General features: G+C 40.4%; 2 protein-coding genes across 4 annotated transcripts; both read right to left on the minus strand.

Moving 5' to 3' along the window:
• Positions 1 to 1,435: 1,435 nt before the first annotated feature.
• On the minus strand, positions 1,436 to 10,768 carry gxylt1a (glucoside xylosyltransferase 1a). 2 transcript variants are annotated; one of them, XM_030426768.1, is made up of 8 exons: positions 10,397 to 10,768; positions 9,746 to 9,838; positions 8,831 to 9,014; positions 8,485 to 8,616; positions 8,150 to 8,401; positions 7,640 to 7,763; positions 7,357 to 7,529; positions 1,436 to 3,350 (listed from the first exon to the last, which is right to left on the minus strand). In XM_030426768.1, the coding sequence occupies exons 1-8, from the start codon at positions 10,609 to 10,611 to the stop codon at positions 3,189 to 3,191; spliced, it is 1,335 nt and encodes a 444-aa protein (XP_030282628.1). In that variant the 5' UTR covers positions 10,612 to 10,768; the 3' UTR covers positions 1,436 to 3,188. The 2 variants fall into 2 exon arrangements, with proteins under 2 accessions (XP_030282628.1, XP_030282629.1); XM_030426769.1 differs by lacking the exon at positions 9,746 to 9,838 and having other exon boundaries at positions 10,397 to 10,767.
• Positions 10,769 to 11,797: 1,029 nt separating this feature from the next.
• Positions 11,798 to 16,011, minus strand: LOC115585940 (YY1-associated factor 2-like). 2 transcript variants are annotated; one of them, XM_030424612.1, is made up of 4 exons: positions 15,845 to 16,006; positions 15,419 to 15,544; positions 12,841 to 12,993; positions 11,798 to 12,732 (listed from the first exon to the last, which is right to left on the minus strand). In XM_030424612.1, exons 1-4 carry the CDS (start codon positions 15,868 to 15,870, stop codon positions 12,555 to 12,557), a joined length of 483 nt encoding a protein of 160 aa, XP_030280472.1. In that variant the 5' UTR covers positions 15,871 to 16,006; the 3' UTR covers positions 11,798 to 12,554. The 2 variants fall into 2 exon arrangements, with proteins under 2 accessions (XP_030280472.1, XP_030280473.1); XM_030424613.1 differs by lacking the exon at positions 15,419 to 15,544 and having other exon boundaries at positions 15,845 to 16,011.
• Between the last annotated feature and the right edge of the window lie 839 nt (positions 16,012 to 16,850).

Consider the following 16,850-nt stretch of genomic DNA (forward strand, 5'->3'; position numbering starts at 1 on the left):
TTGCATCTGGTTCCAGATGTAATGGACTCTGCCATCTGAAAAACAGATCCTGTCATCCTGAAACTCTAAACGTCTTCCACACATTAACTGTTGATGGTGTCAGCTCCGCACTCTCGTCGAGTAAAGAGGAAGTGGATGACTTTGCACAGCCTGTAATATTGCATAATCCTTACATTGTGACCCCTTTTTGTTGGGCCATTGGCCTCAGACTGTTTTAATTTATGCCTGGGCCTTAAATCGCTATTGAACATTACGGAGGCCAAGTGGTGCAAGCAATAACATGAATAATCCATTGGCAGTTCCTGGTAGATGGATGGAGAATGAGACCTCAATCACCATTATACTCAGGGGGAGTGAAACCAGGCGGTAGTCACATTAGCCTTTCCCCCCTAAAAACTGAATATTCTTTGCATATTGAAGCTGTAAACATCTATCTTACTAAGAGTGTTGCTTGAAGGTATTCAATAATATTGCATTCTCACTTTATGGGAGAAATAAATTGACCTCTAGTGTTCTGTGTGCAGGGCTTTTGTTGTATCCACGCTGAGTTTCAGATGTAAAAAGTTGCATCATTATTTCTTGAAAAACAGAAAACTCAATGTATTCAGCTATCTGCTAAAAAAGTGAATATATCTATCCACTTCTTAGAAAAAGGGCCATTTTAAATTCATCACGCAGATCTATTGTCTATTCCAGGCACGTCTGTCAATCTGCCTGTGAAATGAAGAGCCAGAGGCTACTGACCCAGACACATCATCTCCTTTTGGGCCATCTAACAACACTTTCTTAAGACTTCACACTCACACAGTAACATCCTATTTGCAGTTTGCTGCTGCCTTCTAAGACATGGATCATATTCAGAGTTAGTGTGGCATGAGTGGGCAACATGTTTATGCAAAGTGGTTGTGATAGTTGATGCAGAGGAGTTCATTTGAATACAAAAATAGAAAAATGTAAGGACATTCCACGGTAAACCTTTAAGGGGAATTTTCAAGTTCAGAATTTTATTTTGGGTTCCCTTTGGAAGAGGTTTACATGCTTCAATGCTCATAAAACCTGTGTGGCAACACCATATTCTCCCTCTGTCTGAGACGTGTTTCAGCTCCTGTGTCTTTACCCAGTCTGCTCTAAACGGTCAGCTCACACACGCATGAGTGAGAATCTCTCACCGTGTCTCCAGTCAGCTCTGTTGTGTTTTCAGCTTCCTGTTAACTTCACTTCTACCGTGAATAAAGTGTGACACGGTGACGCAGTGTGATGTCAAGAAGTCACGGAATTAAAGGTGTGACTACTGGCGAGGTGTTTCAGACACCTCATGAACAGTGTTTTCTTTGGGAGAGGAGATCCGGTTGATGCGGGCTTTGGCCTTTTTAACTTTCAAGATCTTTAACATGCACAAGAAACTTAAAACACAATGAAGGAAAGGAAAAAAAAATGCATGATAGGAATCTTTAAAGTATGGGAACTTTAAAGTAATTTCATCAGACCAGAATGAATTAGCCTTAATACAAAGGAAATTCCAAACCTCATCACATACTTTGAAGCTGTGTTGCATTAAAACATGACTTTTTCAATTAAACCTTATCACAAGCAGGCATACAGTGTTTGAGATAGTACATACTGCATCATAGGCACCATCAGAACGCTTTAATAAAATATTTATTTCCCATTCATTTGATATACATTTGAACATCTATGCTGGCTTTTCAGTAAAACGTTAATATAACCGATATGATTATCTTTTCTTACAATTCTTGATTTCTCAAATCAATAGTGCAAATTTTTGATAAACCTGTCCGGAGGCAGATTTCCTGATACTAGCTGGTTTTTATTGAAAACTACCTGCTCCTCGCTACCTTTGTTCCAGTTTTAGGAAAACCTGTTGATTATGGAAAATACGTATATACAAAAACAACGTATAACGTACAATAAACAATGCATTGAAAAGTCCGACACCAGAGTATGTGAAACAAAAGGAAAGTGCTTCCTGAAACACGTCCAACAATAATAAATACTGATCAGAATCTATAAGTTTAAAGTATTCTTAATGAGCCATTTTTCCATTCGGTAAAAAACAGGAAGAGAAATCCAGGAGAACTAACAAGTACCTGAAAATAACAACCACATTTCTTCATGATATATTGGAGTGACAAAAAAAACTTTTACAATGCCTGAATGCAAAATTATATTAAAACAACTCTAATAAAATTCTCTCAATAAGAACAGCATATTAAAGTACCATGCTGCATTTCTTTTTTTCCCCCCTCCCAAAGACCATTAACAATTGTACAAATGATGGCAGGTTCTGCAAAACAACAACATAATTGTTTGGACTACTGTCAATGTTCCTCTTGTCAGCTTTTGACTACATCAGATCAGATCAGATCAGATTGCAAACCATATACATTTAGTGAATCTGACAAACAGTTATCATTTCACTGTCTACATTAATCAGCAATTGAACAGACAAAGGATGGTGAACATCCGGCAGGACATCAGGACGTTTTTCAAGGTAAAACGGCATATTTTATGACCCATTAGCGTCTGTTAGACAACAGCAAACATTAGCATTCAACCACTTAACCAACTGGAAAACATTTATTTAAGCCTGGAAGTAAAACACACTGGATGTAATCAAAACAGTAATGTTAGCAAAGAAGTGGTTTGGAAGTGCTAATGGGTTTTTGTAAATATGTGGCATTACCTCAAAATGTGGCTCACTTTCTCTCCAGATTTTCATTGTCCAATAACTTTTCAGTTTCTATCTAATTCGGGAAGTTATAAAATGATAACAATTTGGCAGCTTCCCTACGTTTATACTCCTGCAACCTGCAGCTTTCCATCCTGAGCGTGACGTCAGAGGAAAATGGCCACCATGTGAATAGGATCAATGAAGTCCAAAATCTCGACAGGGCAAAGTGGACTCAGTGCATTTTCCACAACTGTGAGAAAGCATCTGTGACCAGATTGTGTTCACTGGACAGAAATGTACAGACATTGGCTTTACTTAAAAAAAATGATGACCCCTCTCTTTTTCCAAAGTCTTGATATGCAGCTTGTAAACAGATGATTGTTCAGTGTTGACCCGAGTCTGTTAATCATCCAGCTCATTGTCTCCACAGGAGTGTCTTAAATCCAAATCACTAATCAGACACTAATCATGGAATGATATTAGAGCGACATGCTGATCATCTTCTCAGTGTGGTGTCTTGTTGAACAGACGCGATGCTCTGTTTTAACTTCTTTGTAAACAGGTGACTGGCTCTTCCACAGTAGCTATTTGTGGTGGTCTGCAGCGACGCTTCCAGTGGGAAAAGCAGTGAAGTCTCCATGCTCTCACCGAACGGGTGCTGTGATGGAGAGGAAAACGAGCAGTTATTATATTTATGGTTTTTGAGATCAGAATTTATTACATGTGATGTTTCTCGAATGGCTGCGCCCACATACATTTCAGATACTCTCCTCCACCTGACATTACTCAAGAAATACTGAAAACGTGCTTTTAAATCAAAATCCAGCAGAAGTGTGTGTCTACACACCTGTTACATCGTACGAGAGCCTTGAGAGGACATTAAGAAACGCATTCAAATCACCTGGATTAAGTGCCACATTTATCACTGTCAGTCCAAGACAACAGCAGTCTGCATTTGATTCAAATCTGTCAATTCTGAGTGTGTTTGCATGATGAATATCTATGACCAGAACTATACCAGAATGGACTCTGCAAGGCGTAACAGCATTGGGGAGCTTGAGCTGCAACATTCCAGATATGCTTTATTATTGTGTGCTTTTGTGTTACGAATTGAAGAGCGATGATAAAACTTCCAGCTCTCCAGCCAGTTGATATTTGCAGCCAGGGCTTTGGTCACATACAAGATGTAAATACGCTTTTTACAGTGAATAATGCCGGCTATTTGTTTATATATTGAGGTGCACCACTCTTTTTACTGCTCTTGTAAATAAGAAGAAATCACTATTTTACTGCATCTCATTTGACTCCAGTTTGGCCAAGCATTAGGTCACTCAAAGCACACTTTCTTTATTATCTTTCATATACTGCAGCAGGCAATAAAGCACCATTAACAGCCTCCTATCGATTTTTATGTGGATGCTGCTGGTGCGTTGTCCACACAGCCATCATGATGCCTCAAACTAGCATCAGCACTAAAAATTTTACAACTCTTCTGTGGGCTTGGCTGGGTAATGGTAGTGCCCTTTATTGCAAGCTCCTCTGCTGGCTGGGAGAGCCTGCCTTGGGAACCGGGCTGACTAAGGAGCTCTTGGTGGGATGGAAATGAGAGTTTCCTCCAGAATTGCCTGCTCTAGGCTTTAGGATGCCGTCCACAAAGGAGTGAGTGGGAACAAAGTAAGAGGGGGGCCTGAGGAGCTGGAGCAACAGGAAGCGCAGATAAAAGCTTCAACAAATTATAGCTTAAAAACAACAAAGGATGAGACGTTCTTCAGTCAGAGCAGGCTCTTTTTTTCTAATGAGCTAATTGTATTACAAAGATCTGGATCTTACCAGGCGTGGAAATCTCCAGGCACCTCACGATCTGATACCGAGAGCTACGATGCAGTTATAAAACGACTATCAATGCATCGCTTGACGCATCAGAATTTTTGATTTCTATATTTTAAAACATAGCATATTTGTAATAATGCCATGCCTAAAATAAACAGATTAATTTACTTTCGTTATCTTTGCTCACATTCAAGGGGAAAAAAAATCAAGGAATAGCCAAGCTTAAAACGCAGACATGATGCACATGTTTATGTCTGTTATGTTTCACTTTCCAATTGGTTCAGCTGTACGGAAAGTACAGCCTGGTCTTACAAAATTGTTACAGGTGATAATGGGTTTTACATTTCTGACTATTGACTTTTCTGCATGCAGACATAATCTTTGAGAGGATCATGATGCGTCTAAGAATAGATTTTTTCCTCCACCCCTTATATCTCTCATTCATTTGCTTGATAAAGGAATTATGCTTACTAATGTCAAACCACAGCCCTCCGTTACCTCCTATAATCTGGTGGAGTCTACTATATGCTGTCTTGGATGCTGTATGTGTGTTTGTGCTGTCTGAGAGACTGATGGAGGCATGAGGGCCGAGTGCCCCGTAATGAAGCCTGCTCGTTTACCTAATGGCTGAGAACATTGCCCGCACTGATAGTGGCCAGGCTGGGCCCTGTGGCGGTAATGGATGGAGACCAGCTAATGAAGCTTCCCTTGCTCCCCCGATTGCTGGCTGCATGTTGACCGGTGTGCTGAAATCAACACGAGCAGATCAAAGGCAAGCAACCAGTGTAAGCAGAGAGAGAGCTCTCTGGATTACTTGCTCGCTCGCCGATGACGGATGTGTAGTGGATTTTTAAGCTGTAAAAGCCGAAACGCTTTTAGAGTAAATCTGACAGATGTCATACTTTTTTAATCCAAGTTCTTTCTTCATTTTAGAGTGCCAGCAATGCACTGGCAAGTGCTCTGAAGGGTGTCATACCAACTTAAGGATGCCGATAATTCTGATAATGTTTTGACTTCTCAGAAGGTGTAAAAGAGACAGCCAGACCTCACCAGCTGTTCCAACAGAGTGAAATTAGGCCTTTGCACAAACCCAAGAGGAGGATGTGTAAGGACGGTGTTGTTTCTATATTTGTCTTACCATCCAAATATCCACTGAAAAAACTAAAACCAACAATAATTTGCACCTGCTAACCCACTGTCTGTATGTCAAGATGGATGACATGACAGCTCCCCAAAAGTGAAGCCAAACTGTAGAAGGGGTCATAAACCCCACCTCCACCATGTAAATAGGTGCGACAGCTTCCAAACTACAAGAAAAATGGTTTCTGTCTTGGTCTCATCATGCTGATGTATGTTAAAGTGCTAAGCTGCAACTATGTTATTTGATGCTATTAAAAGGGGGTCTGATTTTATGAGCTGAACCCCGCTCACCACTGAGTCAGGCATCACCAGAGCAAGATGGCAGCACCCATATCTGCTATATTCTTGCATCATTTTTGTAAAGTCGAAGGAAGCAGAAATATGTTGTCCATTTCTGAAGCACTCTTTGCTTCCTAAAAGTAATCTGTGTGTGTGTGTGTGTGTATGTATGTGTGTGTGTCTGTCTGTCTGTCTGTCAATTCTGATAAATCTAATTTCTTCATTGTTGATTATTGTTGTTCCAAAACAACTAAAAGCACATCAATGAGAAATACAATTGTGCTGACTGACAGGTTTCTTACTTATGATGAACAAGGGCACTGTAGTTTATTTTGAGTCAGTCCCACAGATGCCCTCCTGCTACCGTAAATACTAACTAAAGCACCAAGTCTGCAGCAGAAAACAGTAGATCAGATACACTATTTACTCCTTCTCCAGCAATATTTTCTAAGTAACTGCACAGCCCAGGTGTTTAAGGAAATTAATTAGTGTTTTTAAAACCTGTTTTAAAAGATTTACAATCAGTGGGGAGGAATGGACTCAGCTGGGTGCCGCAGACAGGCTAGGTAAGTTAGAAAGTATTGGGAGACATAATAGCGCATTGTCGGCTTTGGTTTTTTCATTGGATTTGATTGGCAGACAGTTACAAAAACAGCCTTATCCTTCAAGTAAGCAAGCATGCTTTTTTTCAACTATAAATTTGTTATACTGAAAAGCAGCTATATTCAGAAGTAAAGACTGACATAATGAGCCTTCAATTTCAGATTTGTTGTTAATGATTCTTGTTTATGGCAGCATTGATACATTATGATGCTGATATTTTGACACTAGTCATGTTCTCAAAGAAATGTTTAAGGCATGTATGCCTTAAATTATAAGATGCATCACCTCTGAATCAAACTCCATGAATTTAAGCCTTTCCGTTGACAACATCTCAAGTAGAGTGGGGCTGATTCGTCTGGTTCAGGAGAGCTAAGACAGGATGACGGAAATGTTTAACAGACTATTGATTAAGCACTGGTGGACGGAAGCATCCATGAGAGAAAAGCAGTGGCCTGGAGTGCATATTGATAATGTAATGACTAGTAAATGTTTCTCCAAATAGTCTGGTCTGCCTATACAACTGCCCTCTAAAGCAACAGTAGCCCCCGAGAGAAAGTCTATAAAAATGATCACTCCTCACTAGAACAAACAAAGTCGTTCAAACCTTAGTTCGCCTTGTATTACGTTTTTCCAGTTGGCTGATGCTGGAAAACTTTTGGAAGAATAAATATACTCTCTTCAATTCAGAATCATCTGACAATACATATATGTGACTATTGGCAAATAAGTACACTTGAGTAAAGGCACATTTCTGACTTTACTGTAAAGACTCAGAGAAATGGCAGATTATCAGTGACAGAGGCCTTCTCTACCTTTTGGATGGCCTCGTAGACAGCTCGAAATGCTGGCTGTTTGTTATCATGGTAAACTCCCCTGTTGCCATGGAGAATGAAAACACCTTCGTGTTCAGCCTGTTGACAGTTGCTGCCATAGATGCAGTGGTCTGGACGGTAGTTCCACTGGCAGGGGAACACATACAGGCTTTCTGTAACACAGCAAGAAGCATGGTTGATAGTAAACGTACCAAAGAACAATCATCTACAGTGAAGCCTAGTTTGTCTGATACATAACATACATGTAAGCAGTGTTACAGACCTGGGTTGTGGTGAAATATGATATTAAGAAGGTCCTGGTCACCCCACGTGATATTGAGTTTATACTTTTGGAGAAGGGGCATCAGAATTTCCTTCCATTGCAGTGCAACTGTTGTCATGTCGTTCTAGAAGGAAAAATACAACATTCACAAGAGGATTCATATAATTTGCATTAGGAATCCATAAACCTGCAATTCTGAAAATAGTATGCTTTTGTCCCTACGTTACATCAATTTACAGAAACGGTTATGTCTCCCAATTGAGGATGCTCATTGTGATGGTTTCGAAAGAATTACATGAGTGACCTCAGCTGGTGAATATTGGTGGTGCAGCTGCTCCTAAGGCTGCTTTCAGTATTCAACTATTTAACCATGCCTAAATCTCACACATCTCTACATGTTTCAGTCAGTAACTGAATGTAAAGATGTTTGTATTAAATATGACAGCATATCAGTAGTTAAAATACTGCAAAGAGCCCTGTGAGAAAAAGAAAAATCTACCGAAACAATACCTTAAAAGATTTCTCCCTGAGGCGTGTCATGTTCATGAGCATGACCCCTGAGTTGATGCCCGTTTTTCCGTAGTAAGGGTGGCGGGCAAAACGGTTGTACCAGCCAATGCGTGGCTCCTCGTGCTCTGGAGCCATGGCAGCTAATTGGCTCGAATTGAACTGAGAAAGGAGGGCCCAGATGTCCTCTACTGGCCGCAGAAAAAGGATATCTGTGTCCACATAGAGCAAAGAATCCACTTCCTTCAGGATCAGCTGGAAAACAGCACGGATAACTCATGTTAACAACAAGTTTAATTGTTACAAGTTATAAGGATGATGGATGACTCTAGACCTACTGGCAGGAACAGCCTCTGAGAGGCACAAGGTTTGAAAAGCTTTTTCCACTCCTTAGCATTCTCCTTGGGAAAAGTAATGGGGTAGATGGTGAAGTTAAATTTGGTCTGAACTGTCCTGGGCCAAGCGTCCAGCTTTAAGAAAAGATAAGCACAAAGAAAAAGTATTAACAATATCCACATGTCAGAGCTTAACTTAAATAAAAACTATGCATCTCAGCCATTGGGAAAAATGCTGTATCAAATTAAGTCTTTATTGTAAAAATATGCCTGAATCTGTGGAAAGCCAGAAAATGAATACACTAGTCTGGTACATGCAAGTTTTGGTGTTGCTGGGGAGGATACTTACGGCATTTCTGAAGCTGTCGTGTAGCTCATCTTCAGCAAAGATGTAAAAGTGCAGAGGCTTTTTGCTTAAGAGAACAGCAGACTTCAGCATGGTGAGAGTCTCCTCTAGCCGGGGGCCGCAGGCCACCACAGCCAGATGACTTCTCCCATCACTGTGCTCTGTGACTGCTGAGCCTGACTTCACTCTAAAAGCCAAGACAAAGCAAAATGAATCAGTAACTAACACTCGCTTTTATTCTTGCAACAGCAGGAATACATTCACAAGTGAAGGAAAGAATAAAGTGAAGAAGGTATCAGCAGGTTCAGTGTCTGGTACTCAGCCCTGTAGGGTCAGAACTGTCATTAAGTTTAATGAAAAGATGTTGAACAGTGCAATCATTCATGCTCCGTGCTGCCTCCAAGCATCCCTTGTAAATTATTACTTTTTAAATCATGAATATGACCACTTTGTCCAATTTTGAGTCATATCTCACAATTGTATGGTAGACCTACACACAGCCTTATAATTGAAAAAAATGTTTTATTGAATCTTATCTGCCAGCACAGGTTAAACTGTCAGAATCAAGAAAGCCCTGAGACCTCTAACATCATTCTCCACCCATGGTTGCATTACCGTATGCAGGATAAGAGGTCATAAAAAAGTTGGAAGATTCTGGCACGTTTAACTGTATATATATGAATGTCAATCTTTGAGAAGTATAACAGACATTTAAGGTTAAAACATATTTATTTTTCATCTGATTGATTTTTGAGAACTCAAAGAGAAGTCACAAGGTTTACTGTGAATGCAGCAACAGGCCCATCGTTTACTCTGAACTATGGACTTTGGAAAGAGGTAAAAGTCTTAAGATGAAGTCAACTGATTATCAATGAGCATAGGTATCTTTTTCATAGAGATGCACAAAATCAGTCATACCTAAGAGGTGATTCCAATAAGCAGTTCACTCCACAAACATCAGCAGGCAGTCTCCAATATGGATTCCAGTAAGAAACTGAACCTGATTTACACCTGACAGAATAAAAACATGATCTTTTGGATCCTCAGCGTTGAATTAATCTCTTGGAAAACACGTTTTGGGGTTATGGCTAATTGTTAGATCTGTCCTGAACTGCCTCCTACAGTTAGTGGTTTAACAGATGGCGGTCCTTTAAATCCAGCTAAAAGCTAATGAGGCACAGAATTACTTAGGTTAGCAGTAACGTTAATGGTTAATCAATTATCTAGCTAAATACATTAAACTGCTAACAGGTGGTAGCTAAACGATCAAACAAGATAGCAATAACAAACTTGAACACACAACTTGTAAACCATGGACAAATAAAACGCACAATATACAATATCTGTGAGTCAAATTACATGTATTCAGTTAAGATCAAATTGCTATCAGCCCGGTAGATAACATAAGCTAACATTAGCTTGTTATTTTGGTCCGACATTACAGCCTCACTAAACTTCATAGCAACTTCCAAATGAGGCTAAAGCTAACTGCTAGGTTACACAACTAATGTGCTCAGCCGTGGAATGAAATTAATGCTATGTGACAGATAAACTAGTTAGCTAAGCTACCTGTCAAGTCCCTCGCGGTCTCGGAGGCCTGCCAGTCCTGGGCGTTTCCTGAGAGGGTGCCCGCTGTCATGAGCGCTCCTGTCGAGTGTCCCCTGTTCTCTCAGGCTCCAGTCGTCTCCCTCCTCCAAGGTGGAGGCTAGTTGATTGCACACATACAACAGCGAAAAGAAGGTGAAAATCATGCAGAGGAGAAATGCGTGGAGATAGCATCGCATTTTGTATTTCGAGTTTTGTGCGCTAACGGAACATGTTTGTTGATCTGAGCTAGAGTTAGCATCTGATGTCACGGCTAAGTCATCTATCTCATAAATCAAGTCAGAAAGTAAGCCGAGGAGCACAGTTGGTGTTTACAGTTCCCCGCCCCTCCCATTCCTGTCACACGTGTTTGGTTTGATCCACCATCTGTCACTACTACAGTGTGTACACAGCTGACAGACAGCTAATCTATTAAGTATCTCCATTCTCAAATAACTTTGACTAAGTTCTTTTGTCCTCTGAATCAAGTTGTATTTGATTTCTACTACTACTTGAGTGCATCATTTTGAAAAGTACTTTTGCTTAAGTTTGGCTATTCTACCCACCTCTGTAGATAGATAATAATCAGCTGGACTGTAATTACTGATTTGTATGCAGCACTTTAATCTTGGAGCTATTGATTGTTAAATCTATAACGATGCATTTTATCCCAGCAGTGGCCTTGATTTCCTTGTAAAGTCCCAATTCACATTTGAGGTAGAACAATTATCAGGGTCGATATTCAGCATTTTTCAGATTATCGGTATAGAATGGAGTAGCGATGACGTATTTTTATAGGCTAACCCGGAAGTCAAAATCGCAGTGGTTCCTGCATTTTTAAATTGGATTTACCAACAAGTTGTACTGTATTGTATCTGTGTGGGAAAAGCACTATATTGAGGTACTTCAGTGCTGCAGAGATGCCCTGGCCTACAACCCAACAAATGTCACATTGTTGTGATTTTAGTAGATTATTTTTGTAAAAAGGAAAATTGTGATTTAAAGATAATCATCCCAACTAATCGTGTAAACTATAACAATCATATTGTCTGTCAAAATAGTCATACTACCATATTTTCTATCATATCCTGCAGCCTTACTTTCCACCACTGTTGTAAGGAAGCACACAGTGTATTGAAGAATGTGTATCTTAGTAACTGATTAAGTAATTTCACTGGCTACAAGTTTTAAATGCTAAGACTATTGTCTTTTCATGTTGATCCTTGATGTCAACAGTTATAATATGAAAAAAGACAAAAAACAAAACAAAAAACCCCCAATCCATTAACTGTGGAAATGTCAAAACAAAGAATTTGTAAACACACCGTGTCATACAAACTGTTCTGTTCAAAATAAAAAAAATTGAAAACATATCCAAGTATCTACAACTTATTTTATTTAACATTATTTTACAATATAAACCATTCTATTGTTTAAATCATGCTCAACTCTAACAAGTGAAGGAGAAGCATAGTTAGAATAATTATTCAATAATTTTACTCAAATATTAGACAGTAAAACAATTAACAGCATCTAATGGCATAAAAAAAAGGGCTGTAACCAACAGTGTTATGATTTACTGATAATGGCATGGAAATAATGCTAAAAAAAATGTCATCATGAACGTAGGATGCCATTAAGTGCAAATAATGAAAACAAAATTCAAGGATAAACTACAATTCTGAGATCACTTCTTCATATTTTCTTTCGTCGTGTATCATTCATTGTGTGCAGCAATGGCCTGTGCAGTGTGGTGCTGATGACACAATGGCGTGTGTGACGCAAGCGGCACAGTTCCACTGACATCCGGGATTTAATGCTACAGTTCCTCTTTTTCAGTTCATCATGATATATCCTGCTGCAGCAGTTCTTTGAGTTGAGCATACAGCATACTCCCTGACTCCTGAATTCTTTACCATCATGGGAAGGCAGTGAAAGGTACAAACCCCGAGTAGAAGTGAATGCTATCATATTGGCATCTATAGTATTATTAAGGAAACGTGCATGTTGAAGTTTAATCTCTGGTCGAGGCTGTTGAGAGTGCAGAAAAACAGGTTGTGCAGACTGGAAGTGTGGAGGTTAGTGAGTCTTTCCGTTAACCACTGAGCCTTTCCCCGTGAGGCTGGGAGCATCTTGAGACGACTCATTCAGTGTTTTCAGAACTTGAGCCACTCTGACTGTGCTGGTCTGCTGAGGCAGCGCTTGTTGACGTGGACATGGGTTTGGCTTTCTCCTTAAAGTCTGTGATTATTACAGTTAAGTCTCCGACTGTGACCTCTAGATGCTGGGCGCTGCTCCTGTCGATGTTTTTTAACCTGGGCCTGGAGAGGACAAGCAGACAGATACAAGATTTGAAAACTGCTTGGAGGACACTGAATATTTAAGTGGTTGAAAAACACAAAGCCCCCTGATTCTAATGAATTCATTACCTCCACTTTTTATGGCTTTTCTTTTTCAGCAATGGATCTTTATCACTTTTGTCTTTCTCCGACTTTTCTTTCTTGTCCTTTTTGGGGTGTGCGGAGGGTGCAAACTGCTGATTTACTTGCTGTGCAACCAGCTGAGAAACAGGCCGTGGTTTTCTGAAAAACATGAAAAAATAAGTTATTGGACTTACAGTTACATTCATACCTGTAGGACTGTGTAACTATTTCATGAGACCAGGAGGAGCAGGGGGCTTACAACAAAAACTTCTAATGAAACACCAACATGTCCAATCAACAAAATTCCCTAAAACTTTACTTGATTAAGTAGCACTGGTGAGAGGTATCAGACTGACTCCTGTTGGTTTTGGTTCAGAGCTCTTTCATAACCGAAAGTACAGTTCAGTGGTTATAGTAAAATCTATGTTAATTCCGGACTTCTCTGCAGCTCTTTACTGGCAGACGACAATATATAGCAAAAAAACTCCCCTGTGCAGCCAGAAATGAGGTATTTTGTGAAATCATTCTCAGCAGGCGGGAAAGATTTTCTACACCAAAATCTACTGTGAGGCGATAAAGATACTTTCCAGCAATTCATCAATTTCACATGGTCAACATGTACCAGTGTAAGCAATAATCATTCATAACGTTGAAAAATAATGTGGCATAATGTGTATAGGGTTACTCTCAGTTACATCTCTGGCTTAACAATAAGTCCTTTATGAAGGGTCGCACGTTGGCATTTAAACGTTGCTGATTCAACTCTGTGGCAGTTGCCTTTGGGTGTTATCGCGCTAGGTGGTTTCTCAAATTAGTTGTGTTGCTGAAGTATTTAAGAGGTCTTGTCATTTCTCCCGTTGACTTCATGGAACTCAAAATGCTGCCATACCGTAGCTTTCAAAGAAGTCGGTGCCAGTCTTATAGGCTTCAGGGTTCTCCCCAGAAATTCTTAGTATAGCAGCGCACCGTCTGTCCGGGGGGGGGGGGGGAAGACACGGACGTACGGACAGCCGGTCATCAACTCCGTCAGCCGGGGGACAGACGGACGCTCATCGCCGTCAGCTGGGAGCTCCTAGCCGTCAACCAGGGGACGGCGGACGGACGGACGGACGGACGGACGCTCGACACTGTCACGCACGGAGTATAGCGGCGCTGACCGAGCGGTAGAGCGGCGCAGCGCCGCTGACCGAGCGGTAGAGCGGCGCAGCGCCGCTGTTCCACCGTCTGGGGAGAACCCTGCGCTTGGTGCTAGCCATTGCTGCCATTTTGTCGCCGCTCAAACATAAACAACTCGCACGTGTGTTTGGGGCGCATGTGTGTACAGCAGAGAATCAGCTGGCGCTTTCTGTAGCGCTCTGCAGCAAGTGAACTGAATGTTGCAGCGGGCGGACAAATTTCGGTTTTAAAATTCCGAATATTAACTTAACTGCATCGAAACATAATCATTCTAGAGAGAATCGCGTTTTTCCCACCCCTAGTGTGAATGGTCCTCAAGCTCCCAGTTCGCTTCCACAGGCTGCAAGGCTAACTGAGCTAACTAGCTCAGGACAGCTACAGTTAGCAGCAGTTAGCGGGTACTCCGGTGATGTAATACCCCCTATTTGCTGTGAGTATGAATTTCACAGGTGGCCCATAGAGTGGTGTAGCGATGACATATTTTTGTAGGCTTACCTGGAAATTAGCATCGCCCTGGTTCCCTTGTCAAAAAGCTTACGAGATTTTTGAATTTCCCTGAATTGCACAACTTTATCATACTTACAAGAATTGTTCAGCAAGGTAATCTTCATAGACAAACACCACTTTTGTGATTTTCAAAGCGTAAATTAAATTGCTAGAAGTAAGGAGCTAATGTAATGTAATCTAAACAGACTACACTGCAGTCACATGACTTAAACGTCACCACCACTAAGCGTCTTACTACATAATAACTATAGTTATAAGTTTTCTGTAAACTGTGTAACCTACAAGTCGTAGAGTCAGATTTAGAATAGCTTGCAACTAAAATCAGCCCATAAAGATGGACTAGTGAGCAGATGAGTTTCCATGTTTGGTGTGACGACATTTAAAGTCCCGACAACATCTTTAGCCTCATTTGGCCACCTGTTCGCAACTATCATTTTTAAGACATGCAAGCGCTTCATAATTAAACTGCTGGACATTTAATGACGGATGTCTTGTTGTAGAACAAAAACATGTAAATATCTTACGCCTTTGGTAACCATAGACCATATTTCTAGCATATAACTGAAAATGAATTAGAATCAGACTTTGAGACGAGGGAACCCGAGTTCATTCTATTCTTACATACTGCACCTTTAAATTATATACTTCCAAAGCCTCCAAAGGCCAGGGATGAACCTGTAGAGTGGCTTAATCCTTAATTATTTTTTAGTTTCTTTATCAAGGACCCACACAAATGTCCACAAAGATGAAACAACACAAAACAACAGCCCTTAATGAAAATATGAATTATTGCAAAACAGTTATAACCTGCCTCTACTTTACGTGTGGTGCAGCTAACACTGAAATGGTTCTGTGTGTGCTGTGATTCTTAATACAAATTAACAGCCACAGTGATTCGTACCGAGTTGACGTCCCCTTCCTGACATCACACATCAAGCACTTGAACGCCTCAGCGCTGTTCTTGAACGTGCAGACGCTACAGTCCCAGTAACCGTCATCGGAGGAGGGCTTCGACTGCCGCTTCGGCCTTCAGACAAAAACAAAACAAAAACACTGTCACAGCGGCACGTTTTCAACCAATTTAAAAGAAAGCCTGTAAGATATAGATTTCCAGAACAGGATAGACAAGACTCTGAAGGATATGTTCCGCTCAGAAAGTCTCTGCGGATCAGAGAGCTTTCGGTTTACACAGGCGGCTGCCCCGGATTGAAGCAGCAGCCAGCCGCCATGAACACTTCAGTGAAACGGCTTCATCCATTGAGCCAGCTTTCTGTTAGCAGACGGCCCGATAAAGTCTTCATTCAAAGGCACCGGCGACATTTTTTACCTTGTGGGGCTTTTCTTGTCTCCCATGTTGAGAAACTTCGACTCAGCGGAGTTGAAAAGCAGCAGTGTTACAGGTGAAAACACGCATTTAGCTGCTACTCAGCTGTCGTGGAAACTCCTGTCGAAGGACGACCACGTGACGCGGCTTCAGCCAATCACCCCTAATGTAATCACAACAGAGGCGGCCGTGAATGTGACACAACGAGCGTTAAAGGCGCTTTGTGCGGTCACAGCGTGGCAGCAGACAGCACGGGTCTCCTGAGGACTGGAGGGGGAGCACACATGTAGTTTAAAACTTACCAATCCATCCACATGTGGAGAATGAACTGACATGTTCTTAGACACTAATGGACAGTTTCTTTGTTGTTTGAGTGAAGACTTGATTCAGAAGATTTGATTACTAGATTTTAAAGTAAAAAAAGTAAAAAGTAAAGTAAAAAGACAAAAAAAGTGAACTTTATCCGTGTATTTCTATTTAACAAGCTTTGAAAGTTAGAAAAAGTTTCTTTAGTAAAAAGTTAAAAAGTGAACTCTGCCTGTGTATTTCTATTTTTTTTTTTAAAGCTTTAGAAGTAAAGAAAGTGAACTTGATATGTGTATTTCTATTTTACAAACTTAAAAAGTAAAAACAAGTTAACTTTGCCTATGTATATTTCTATTTTACTAGGTTTTAAAATTAAGTTAACTTCACATGTGTATTTCTACTTTATGAGATATAGAACTGATCTCATTGATGCCACACAGGCAAACTAAACAGTCACAGCTGCAGAATAAAATAACAGATGCATAAGGATAAATAACTTAGAAACGTTGGAGGAGACTATGGTCACCATGCATAAAGTGAAACTACTAGGTCTATTGAGACACAAATAATCCAAATGATGCAGTAATGAGCTTGAGTAAATATATTGATTTTAAAAAGTGCTTTGATGCATCATATTGGTGTATCTTATGTCTGCAGATAACAAATTATATTTCATACCTCTGCTTTCCTACATATTGGTGGC

The sequence above is a fragment of the Sparus aurata genome, chromosome 8 (assembly GCF_900880675.1).
Source record: "Sparus aurata chromosome 8, fSpaAur1.1, whole genome shotgun sequence".
NCBI classification, from domain to species: Eukaryota; Metazoa; Chordata; class Actinopteri; order Spariformes; family Sparidae; genus Sparus; species Sparus aurata.

Excerpts from the sequence above, each read along its gene's own strand:
- gxylt1a (XM_030426768.1), bottom strand. The coding sequence starts at position 10,611 with ATGCGATGCTATCTCCACGCATTTCTCCTCTGCATGATTTTCACCTTC. Across the intron at positions 9,839-10,396 it reads GACCGCGAGGGACTTGACAG|GTGTAAATCAGGTTCAGTTT; the intron begins GTAGCTTAGCTA and ends TTATTCTGTCAG. Across the intron at positions 7,764-8,149 it reads TCAGGGAGAAATCTTTTAAG|AACGACATGACAACAGTTGC; the intron begins GTATTGTTTCGG and ends TTTTCCTTCTAG.
- LOC115585940 (XM_030424612.1), bottom strand. The coding sequence starts at position 15,870 with ATGGGAGACAAGAAAAGCCCCACAAG. Across the intron at positions 15,545-15,844 it reads GACAAGAAAAGCCCCACAAG|GCCGAAGCGGCAGTCGAAGC; the intron begins GTAAAAAATGTC and ends TTTTGTCTGAAG. Across the intron at positions 12,733-12,840 it reads AAAAGCCATAAAAAGTGGAG|GCCCAGGTTAAAAAACATCG; the intron begins GTAATGAATTCA and ends TGTCCTCTCCAG.